Source organism: Clinocottus analis, unplaced genomic scaffold, assembly GCF_023055335.1.
Source record: "Clinocottus analis isolate CAN_PGR_092001 unplaced genomic scaffold, fCliAna1.0.p SCAF_21, whole genome shotgun sequence".
NCBI lineage: Eukaryota > Metazoa > Chordata > Actinopteri > Perciformes > Cottidae > Clinocottus > Clinocottus analis.
In genome coordinates, this window is record NW_027175943.1 from 3,311,912 (window position 1) to 3,323,259 (window position 11,348).

At 38.9% G+C, this 11,348-nt stretch overlaps 3 protein-coding genes across 3 annotated transcripts; all 3 read right to left on the reverse strand.

The window, feature by feature from the left end:
* Positions 1-861: 861 nt before the first annotated feature.
* Positions 862-3,362, reverse strand: LOC137792334 (GTPase IMAP family member 7-like). Its single transcript, XM_068587972.1, has 2 exons — positions 3,282-3,362; positions 862-2,451 (listed from the first exon to the last, which is right to left on the reverse strand). The coding sequence occupies exons 1-2, from the start codon at positions 3,286-3,288 to the stop codon at positions 1,460-1,462; spliced, it is 999 nt and encodes a 332-aa protein (XP_068444073.1). The 5' UTR covers positions 3,289-3,362; the 3' UTR covers positions 862-1,459.
* Positions 3,363-4,625: 1,263 nt separating this feature from the next.
* LOC137792569 (GTPase IMAP family member 7-like) lies at positions 4,626-7,883 on the reverse strand. The gene is made up of 3 exons (XM_068588302.1): positions 7,782-7,883; positions 5,650-6,597; positions 4,626-4,645 (listed from the first exon to the last, which is right to left on the reverse strand). Coding segments are annotated over exons 1-3 (969 nt in total). The 5' UTR covers positions 7,783-7,883.
* Positions 7,884-8,519: 636 nt separating this feature from the next.
* On the reverse strand, positions 8,520-10,937 carry LOC137792348 (GTPase IMAP family member 9-like). Its single transcript, XM_068587991.1, has 2 exons — positions 10,843-10,937; positions 8,520-9,489 (listed from the first exon to the last, which is right to left on the reverse strand). The coding sequence occupies exons 1-2, from the start codon at positions 10,847-10,849 to the stop codon at positions 8,771-8,773; spliced, it is 726 nt and encodes a 241-aa protein (XP_068444092.1). The 5' UTR covers positions 10,850-10,937; the 3' UTR covers positions 8,520-8,770.
* Positions 10,938-11,348: the final 411 nt, after the last annotated feature.

The window sequence follows — 11,348 nt, forward strand, 5'->3', positions numbered from 1 at the left end:
AGCGAATTGCAGAGGGTCCAGCGATGATTTCACCTGCGGTCTGAGGGGGGCCAAGACCAGCCTCTCCAGCACCTTCATCACATGAGATGTGAAGGCAACCGGTCGGTAGTCATTGAGGCCAGGTGGAATCGACTTTTTTGGGACAGGAACCAGGCACAACGTCTTCCACAGCATCGGGACTTCCTCCTACCTCAGGCTCGGGTTGGATAAAGTGACTAACTTTGAAAACTTAAACTGAAAAGGTGTGCAGCCTTGCTGTGGGACCCAGTGTAGGTCAAACACTGGGAGACGGCTTATTCAGTGAACCCGGTGACGAACGTAACCAAAATCTACACGCAACACCGTCTCGACCTGCTTAGGGGGGTGTTCATTGCAAATATCACTGTGAATTTGAATTATTACTAATCCACACCATTTCACATTATTTCCTCTTTTATTTTGGTGCATATCATCTACAATGTGTTCTCATTAGTTTCCCACTGGGACTGGCGTGCTGTGTGTCATGAGCGCCCTCTGCTGGGCCCCTGCAGACTTGCGTGGTGCACCCCTCAGACTGTCCTCAGCCTCCGTGGTAGTTGATCTGTAACAAGCTCCATTGTCATGCACGACGCAGCATCGTGCATGATAAACAAGCAGAGCGTCAGAAACAATCTGAGCCAACGAGTTAGTGAACCACTGAGTACTGAGCAGCATCTTAACCTCAGCTTATAGCAGGTGTGTCGTTCTGTTGAACTTCCCATCGTTTACTGCTGTCAGCCTCTCAGGGGAGGAGCTTTCTCACATTTAGGAGACGATGGAGGACCCTCAGAGATGAGCAAGTCTGCACTTTGGTTGGAGTGTACAGAATACAAACCAGTTTTATTTGTTTTTTGTTGCAATAAAAAGAAGATACACGGTCAGAAAAATGAAGTAAAAGAAAAGACAAAATGTCTAATGTTTAAATTCCCAACAAGACCTTCAAAACCTTTACTTATTTACTTCTCCTTAACATTTACTCACCAAAGAAGCACATGTGATTACATATTGATACATGAAAGAAAAACGCATTGAGGCTGAAATCATGAAATTGACAGAAAATAATATGAGATTATATGTGAAGAATATAGCGATATATGACACCAAAACACTCTTAGCTTAATAAAATCAACTAATCAAAGAGAATGAAGTCAGGATACATCTTGTGAATAAAAAGTAAATTACACTTTAAGATCACACTTCATTGTTCACCTGCAGTACAAAGCAGTGTCCCTCTGTTTATCAACAACATGGATCAGACATGTTAGTACAATGTAAAATCTGAAGTACAGGTAAGTATATCATGCAAACGTGATCATCTCAATGGTTAAATATGTCATGATTGATTAAATGATAAATGTTCTCTCCCGTCTTTAAGAGTAACATCTGATTATTGGTTTTGATTCTGTTTCATCTCCGGCTGTTTTACCAAGTGTCTTTAATACTAACTGTGTTCCATGAAATTGTATCCTACCATCCTTGCTGCGGTGCTTGCAGTGTCTGCTCCCTCAACTGCATCGTGTCCTCTTAAACCTCCGCTAATCGCTCCTCTTATAGCAGCACCGGCTGCCCTTTCCGCTGTGACTTCTGACAATCCAGCTCCTCCTGTTTGTGGCAAAGCTGTGATAACTTCCCTCACCATCTCTACGAGACCAAAAAGAGCTCCCCACAATGCACCTACTGTGATACCTGTCAGTTTGATCAAAAGCCAATCAAATACGCTGTGTCTAGCCTCCTCTCTGATCTGTACCTCTGACATGTTCTCCTGTGACTGTCTAATGAGTTGCATCTCCTGTATGATTCTTTCCTCCACTGCTTGCAGCGTCTCATTGGTGTAGCATCTTCCTCCGTTTGCCTCAACCATCTCATCTATTGTCTTGAGGAGCTGCTTCACTTGGAACTGGTTGCTCCTGTATTCATCCTGCTGGTTGTTCTTCCAGTATTTATTATCAATGACGTGGCAGCGGCCTCCACACTTGCTCACCAGATTCCTCAGATGCTCATTATCACGGACAAAGTCCTTAATGGTCTGTCCTTCAAGGAGCTGGTTACCATGAGTAAAGACAACTGTTGCATACTTAAACACTTCTTCAGAAAAGTACTGGTTTATTTTAGTGATGACAGACTGCTCGTGCTCTGTGTATCTCTCCACTTTGAGCAGAATGAGAAAGGCATGAGGCCCAGGAGCAAAGTCTGTGATGCATCTCAGTATTTCAGACTTGAGCTCCTTCTCAGATCGATCTGTGTCGAAGAAACCAGGAGTGTCGATCAAAGTGATGTTCCTTCCATTGATTGATTTAGTTTCTGCTTGACATTTATTTGTGACAGAGATGACAGAGTGTCTGATGTTGAACCGTTCTTCTCCAATTATGGTGTTAGCCAGGCTGCTTTTCCCAACTCCAGTTTTTCCCAGGATGATGATTCTCCTGTTTGACACTGAAAGAGAATGAAGTCCATCAATAATGCTGAACATTTGTCTTTTGGAAAAATAAACCAAATGTTGTTGGTCAGAAGTCCTTTGCTAATTATTAAATAGCTGCATCAACGTTGGCCTCGATAATATTTGTAAGATAAAACATATCTCTGACCACATGCAGCTGAAGCCACACTTAACTACAAGTAGTGTAAAGATCGGCACTAACAGGAAGTCGTTTTATCTGAGACTTCCTGTTTATACTTTGAATGCAGCTGAAAACTGTCCGAGTTGATAACAGTTTTTAATGAAGTTTTTTGCTGTCGTCTACTTTCCAGACATGGCGCAGATCTAACGAAGGAGCCCAACAACATGGCGGAGGTTAGTGACGTCATGAAGCAGCGTGGGATCATGGGAGTTGTGGTCTTCACCACCATTGAAGTCAACTTCTCCCGGTCAGGATCTCTCTCTCTCTCTCTCTCTCTCTCTCTCTCTCTCTCTCTCTCTCTCTCTCTCTCTCTCTCTCTCTCTCTCTCTCTCTCTCGTCTCTCTCTCGGCAACGTTTAAACGCTGTGTTCATAAACAACAACTCTTTACTTTGTGATCGTTCACTAAAGTTTCAAATCTGCAAAAAAAAATCCCTGAACGTTTTTTTTTTCCAACATGCTGTTTTTTATACAATACTAATGTACAATAATACAATAATGTTTGAACAAACACCACATATTCACAAAGTACTCCAGGAAAGCCACATTTAGTTTATAACGTTACATAATGCGTTTTCTCATAAAAGTAAAGCACACTGAGCACCATTAATAAATAATAATAACTGGAAGAAGTAACTTTATCTTACTGTCCATGTTTTTAGAAGAGAAGTCAACGAAGAGCAAAATGTTTCGACCAGACGACGACGTGTCTCTTTTCTGCTGTGGTCCTCTGCTGTTTCACTTTCACTTACTGATTTGTGTGTCTGTGTTTGTTTGTGTTTTTCTGGAGGGGCGGGGGGAGTAAGAAAGGGTATAACCTCTCTAAATAGAAGGTATAACTTTTTTTAAGTTATACTATATATATATATATATATATATATATATATATATATATATATATATATATATATATATATATATAAATATATATATATATATATATATATATATATATATAAATATATATATATATATATATATATATATATATATATATATAAATATATATATATATATATAGAGAGAGAGAGAGAGAGAGAGAGAGAGAGAGAGAGAGAGAGAGATAGATATATATATAAAATTGTTTAACCTAATGTAATTGTCGGCCTCCAAGTGTAGTGTCGGCATATTTTCAGATTGAAATCAGTTAATCAAGTCAAAGTATATTTTTCTCCTATGTTATGCAACATTTTCAACACTTTCGTGGTGTAAGGTTGTTATTTTTAACAACATTAATGAATCAATAATCTAAAGAGACTTTGATACCTCAACTCACCGTCCATGTTGCAACGAATGAAATGACTTTCCTGTTGCACCCGTTTGACAGCTCAGTTATAAAAGACACAAGTCTCAGACACAGGACGGTGTTTTCCTCGTGCCAGTAAACAGGGCCTTACATAAGTCAAGACAAAAGCTCATGAGTGACTAACTTCGAAACTCAAACTCTCTGACGCTCTGCTTGTTTATCATGCATGATGCTGCGTTGTGCATGACAACGGAGCTTGTTACGGATCAACAACCACAGAGACTGAGGACAGTCTGCGGGGTGCACCACGCAAGTCTGCAGGGGCCCAGCAGAGGGCGCTCATGACACACAGCACGCCAGTCCCAGTGGGAAACTAATGAGAACACATTGTAAATGAAATGTACCAAAATAAAAGAGGAAGTAATATGAAAATGGCGTGGATTAGTACTAACTTAAATTCACAGTAATATTAGACATTAACACCCCTCTAAGCAGGCTGAGACGGAGTTGCGTGTAGATTTTGGGGTTCGTTGGTTACCGAAGTCAGAGGTCACTGAACAAGCCAAAACATTGTGCACTGTTTCCTGTGAAAGAACGAAGCTTTAAATGTTTCAAAATCATGTACGACATAATTTCTCGACAATAGATGTGGTTCTTTTTGGATTACAATGTCAAACAATTTTAAACAACATTTGTAAAACGTCTCATTCAGTTGAACGTCGCATCGTTTACTGCTGTCAGCCTCTCAGGGGAGGAGCTTCTCACCTTTAGGAGACGACGGAGGACCCTCAGAGATGAGCAAGTCTGCACTTTGGTTGGAGTGTACAGAATACAAACCAGTTTTATTTGTTTTTTGGCAATAAATGAAAGATAAACGGTTACAAAAATGATCAATGTAAAAAATGAAATAAAATAAAAAATGTCAAAAGTTTAAATTCCCGACAAGACCTTCAACATGATCAGGTGAAACAAAAGTTCACTTATTTACTTTCCTTAATATTTTGTCAACATAGAAGCACATGTGATTACATATTGATACATGAAAGAAAAACACATTGAGGCTGAAATTATTAAATTGAGACTAAATAATATGATTATATGTGTAAAATATAGTGAGATGACACCAAAACACTCTTGGTTCAATAAAAAGAAAGAAATCAGAACTCGTCGGAGATAATACAACTTAAATGAGGATAAATCTTGTGACTAAAACGTAGATTACACTTCCTATAAGGCTGTATAGCTTTCAAGAGCCAGGTTTCATATTTGTCAGATAGGTATTAATAAAAGGTTTCCTTTGTGAGTGCTTCTGTTTCAAGGATGTGATTACTCTTCAAATGAATAAGTAAATGAATTAAATATGAATCAATTATTATAAGAATAGAGAAATAAGTTTACAATGTGGTTTGTCTTTTTGGTGTATAACAAAACAATAAGTACTACATATTACTTATGAAAAAACATATTAATCTCATTGGTTAAATATGGTTTAGAAAAAGATTTTAATGCAATTTATTTGGAGATAGGATTTTTTAATCATACTCTTCAAGAGTCATAGCTGATTTCAGGATTGAACTCTATTGTTTACTTGAGACAACGTTTTACTGCATCCACAGTAGCTTTGCTGGCATCAAAGACGACATTCGCTGCTCTCTCTGCTGCTTGCAGGGGTGTTTCTGCTCCCTCAGATGCATAATATCCTGCAACACCTCCTCCCACCCCTCCCACGACAGCGGATGCCGCTGTGAGAGCAAATAATGAAATTCCACCTGTAATTCCTGCCGCTCCAGCTGCCGCTTCACCTGCTGCTCCACCTGCCGCTCCACCTGCCGCTCCACCTGTCTCTAATGCTGCTGATACACCTGCTACACTTCTGGCTAAAGGAACCACTGCCTCTAAAGCTAAGACAACAACTTTGACCATCACTACTACACCAAAAAGAGCTCCTAACAATGTACCTGTTGCGATACCAGCCAGTTTTGTCCAAAGCCTCCCAGACACTCTGTCTTTAGCCTCCTCTCTGATCTTTTCCTCTGATCTCTTCTCATGTGACTGTCTAATGAATTGCATCTCCTCTTTTATCATTTTCTCCACTTTTTGCAGCATCTCATTGGTGTAGTATCTTCCTCCGTTTGTCTCAACTATCTTATCTATTGTCTTGAGGAGCTGCTTCACTTGGAACTGGTTGCTCCTGTTTTCATCCTGCTGGTTGTTCTTCCAGTATTTATTATCAACGACGTGGCAGCGGCCTCCACACTTCTTCATCAGATCCCTCAGAGGCTCATTATCACGGACAAAGTCCTTAATGGTCTTTCCTTCAGGGAGCTGGTCCCCATGAGTAAAGACAACTGTTGCATACTTGAACACTTCTTCAGAAAAGTACTGGTTTATTTTAGTGATGACAGCCTGCTCCTGCTCTGTAAATCTCTCTGCTTTAAGCAGAATGAGAAAGGCATGAGGCCCAGGAGCAAAGTCCGTGATGCATCTCACTATTTCAGACTTTAGCTCCTCCTCAGATCGATCTGTGTCGAAGAAACCAGGGGTGTCGATCAAAGTGATGTTTCTTCCATTGATAGATTTACTTTCTGCTTGACATTTTTTTGTGTCAGAGCTGACAGAGTGTCTGATGTTGAACCGTTTCTCTCCAAATATGGTGTTAGCCAGGCTGCTTTTCCCAACTCCAGTTTTTCCCAGGATGACAATTCTCCGGTTTGACACTGAAAAAGATTAAAGTCCATCAATAATGCTCAACATTTGTCCTTTGACAAATAAGACAAGTCTGTTGGTACCTATTAAATAGCTGCATAAGCAGAATAAGAGAATGAAGAATAGTGTCAATACTTAAAAAGGCCAATGAGCATCAAGAACATTTTATATACATAAAGTCTTCTAAAAGTACAAATCACTGTTCACAATATAATTTAATCTATTGTGGTGAACAACACAGAGGATCATTTTGTAAACAGGTATAAAAAGAGATGGTCAGGTGTTCTTGGCGCTGATCCAAATCAAGCATTCTGATTGGTTGAGAGTGAGTCACAGCGTGTAGTTTATTCAGCCATAAAGTCCTGTACAACCTGTTTACAATGACATGTCATTGAACCTGACTTTGAAGTCACTTTTCTCCAAAACTGTACAGTAAAATCTCAACGCCATACACATATGCATGACAGAGGTGAGCTTGAACAAGACTGCGTTGTCTTGTTTGTTGTAGAGAGAGCAGATAATGCTCTGAGCGAGAAGAGTGATAGCGGGGAGCGAGGTTTGTAAACGACAAGTCGTCCACAGACCGGAACTAACAGTTAATAACTGTTTTTGTGACTTCCTGTTTATACTTTGAAGGCAACTAAAAACTATTGGACTTGACAACAGTTTTTAATGAACGTGTCCCGCAGCTGCCGCTCTCGTCTACTTTCCATGTGAGGCTCCGCTCTAACGAACGAGCCCAACAAAATGGCGGAGTTTGGTGACGTCATGAAGCAGCGTGGGATCATGGGAGTTGTGGTCTTCACCGCCATTGCAATCAACTTCGCCCGGTCAGGATTCCCTCACTGTTCCTCGTTTATGACGCTCTCTCTCTCTCTCTCTCTCTCTCTCTCTCTCTCTCTCTCTCTCTCTCTCTCCCTCTCTCTCTCTCTCTCTCTCTCTCTCTCTCTCTCTCGCTACCATGTCTTAACAGCAACTTTTATTCACTAAAGTTTCACGTCTACAAACAAATATTTTTCTTTTAAGATGCCGGTTTTTGTAAAAACTATTGGACAAAGTCTTCAACGTTTTCACCATGCACTCCAGCAAAGCCATGATACGTTTATAACTTTCCATAATGTGTTATGTCATTAAGTAATGTACAGTTAGCAGTATTAATTAATAATAATAACTGCAAGAAGTAACTTTAACTTACTGTTGGGGTTTTTAGACGAGAAATCTGCAAAGAGTAAGTTTTCGACCAGACGAGGACGTGTCTCTTTTCTGCTGCGGTCCTCTACTTTTACTTAAGTTTTACTTTCACTTACTTAGAGTGTGTGTGTGTGTGTGTGTGTGTGTGTGTGTGTGTGTGTGTGTGTGTGTGGGCGGCGGGAGGGAAACTCCTTCGCCAAATCGTGTCCTTTGTAAGGCCAACTACGCAGTTTGTGAAATAGGCTTGGTAGTGCCAATTTCCACATTATAATTCTAACAGTAATTTAAACTCAGATGTTTATATTATATTATTTAGATTCATATTATAGTGATTGCATAATTGTATTTTATTTAGCATTTCAGTTAGAATATGTTTTGCACATGCATTAATTAGAATATTCATAAATAAGTTGTGACGTCTGAGCTCACGTATTGTTGTACACTGTCGGACCTTTTTTACTGTGACACAAGAATTCAGTAAAGGACGGAGCGAAACACTGTTTTCTACCGTCGTTGAAATACATACACGCGTAGACTCGTTTTTTTCCTTTGATTTGTAGATCTGTGGCACAGAGGAAAAGAGTCTATATATATATATATATATATATATATATATATATATATATATATATATATATATATATATATATATATATATATATATGTATATATATATATATATATATATATATATATATAGGCCTAATATAGATACTACTAAAATCAATTATTTGTTGGTTTTGTAATGGAATTTATTAACAGTAAGAAAGTACAAGTATAGTCATGGTTACATGAGATCGATCAGCTGTTTTATTGTTACATAATGCATTGAACATAATCACCATTAAAGGGTACACTCATGATATAGTATGTCACTTCCATGAAGTGTGTGGTCTCACTAGAGACAGAATAAAAACAACAAGAAGAAAAAAAGTGTTCTAATATGTAATCAATGTGGGATTAATACCTCAACTACCTGGAGACCAGTTTGTTCTACCACCACTTGAACACATTCCCATACCTTTTTAGCAAAACAGCTGTGACAGCTGCAAACATTCCAGCAATGAGAGTGAACAGAAACACCTTGCTCCTTCCGAGGCTTTTGTCTGTGTAGAATCCTTCCTGGTTTCCTGTCACAATCTGCTCTATGGTGCCCAGCAGCTTTGCCACCTGGATGTGGTTATTTCTGTAGTCGTCTTGGTTGCTCTTCCAGTATTTATTATCAACGACGTGGCATCGGCCCCCGCACTTCCTCACCAGATCCCTCAGATCCCCACTTTCCTCGACGTACCTCTCCAGTGTCATGCCCTGTGGGAGCTGGTCGCCGTGAGTGAAGACAATCACGGCGTATTTCAGGGCATTTCCAGGGAAGTATTTACACATTTCTGTGATGACAGCCTTCTTGTGCTCTGTGAATTTCTCCATTTTAAACACAATAATAAAGACATGGGGCCCAGGAGCGCACTCTGTGATGCACCTCATCATCTCAGGCTTCATCTTCTCCTCAGACCTGCTCGGGTCAAAGAAACCAGGAGTGTCAATCAAAGTGATGTTTCTCCCATTGACCGACTTAGTTTCGGCTGTAGTACCATGCGTTTCCAAGTCGCTCAAATTGTTTATTTTGAATTTGGCCTCTCCAAATATGCTGTTGGCGAGGCTGCTTTTTCCAACTCCTGTTTTTCCGAGAAGGATAATCCTCCGTGTGTTTGGCACTAGAAGAAAGAAGTGACTGTATCAGTAAATCAGTAGATTTGTACCTGTAGCTCGGTTCAACTTCAAAAAATAAAACCTCTGTGGAGCAAAGGGCTTCAGCATGAACGTCCTAAGTGAATGCATCGTCATTACCTTAATGCACTGATAGATAGTAGCTTATGTAATTAAAAATAACAATATAAACTATTAAGAGTAATTACATTTGAATTTGAAAATATTTAGAGATAATATAGATATAGTATATTGCACAAAACTGTATACAAATGATATATTGTATTTGTATTCAACAACCTATATATTATGATAATTGAATTCCTATGATTATTATTTAATTGTATTATAGTATTATACTGCTTATACTAAATATATTGTTTATTATTATTTATGTAAACAACTACATTTACATTCATACACATCTACTAATACATTTCTCTTTATATTAATTACACTTACATGCCATGCTATTTATTTTTTGTAAGTTTACAAACCAAATACCTATTGTGTGTGTGTGTTTTTACAAAGTTTTAACTGTATTTAAAAACTAATAAATGCTGTAACAACACAAATGCCATCAGGTCATTGCCTCTGATATATGTATGTAATTATACAAGCAGTTCCCCCCTTTTTCTCTTTATATTATTTATTTCCGTGTATCTATTTGTATTAGTATGCTTTTATTTCTGTCTATATATATGTTATATCTGCCCAACTGACATGTTAGTTTGACATGTATGTATTTAGCTGTTTCTTATTGACGATTTGTGACCTTTTACATATGCAATTGTCCAATAAAAAAAAAGAAAAAGAATCATGGAACCGATTTACGGCAGTTGGCCTGTCGTAAATCTGTCGGGTGTTATCAGGAAATGTGGCCGCGCCCATTCAGCTCGGCAGCTTCTCAAAGGACGCTGAACGAGTCCTTTTTAGATGTATTTGTATAATAATAATACATTTGATTTGTATAGCGCTTTAAAAGCTGAACGAGTCCTTTTGTTGTTGTCCTGAGTGACTGACGCTTTCCACAGGATCGCTGCTGTCAGTAATCTCGCTGGTTGTCTCGCGAGATCGTCTCCCTGTGACTGTTCTCTCGCTGTGACTCGTCTCTTTCTCCGGTGACTTCTATCTGTCGACTTATTTCTTCGCTTCAGGCTGATGAAACGATCAAAACATATTGAACTTGTGTTCATTCGCAGACGTCAAACAGGAATTATACTATTAATGCTGCTATACAATTAAAAGCAACGGTGCACCACGAATGTTAAACGATGAACATACGTCATAATATTATAAAGTAATGTACGGGGAGCAATGTTAGCAAATAATCACAATTGGAAGAAGTATCTTTAACTTACTGTCCATGATTTTAGAAGAGAAATCAGAGTAAAATGGTTCGACCAGACGACGTCTACGTGTCTCTTTTCTCCTGTGGTCCGACTGTAAGTTTCACTTTCGCTAACTGTGAGTGTGTATGTGCAACGTTTTGCGTGTGCCTGTGCGTGTGTGTGCGTGTGTGGTAGGGGAGGGTAGTTCACTTTTCAAAGTAAAAACGTGATTTGCTCATATAACATTTTCCCCGGGGTTCAATGTATTCGTTTATTGTATTTGTCTTGGTGAAACATTATAATCCACAAAGAACCACAACTATTGATGAACAAAAGGATGTTGAACATAGATTATGAAACATGTCAAGTTTTGCTCTGTAACAGGAAACACTGAACAATGTTTCAACAGGAGACAGAAATACAAACAAGAGTGTAAACTAATATTTTATCTCTGGTTGCTGTTTAAAATGTTTGATCTTTATCTTTTATCTGTGGTTAGCTGAAAAAGGTGTGCAGCCTTGCTGTGTAACCGATAG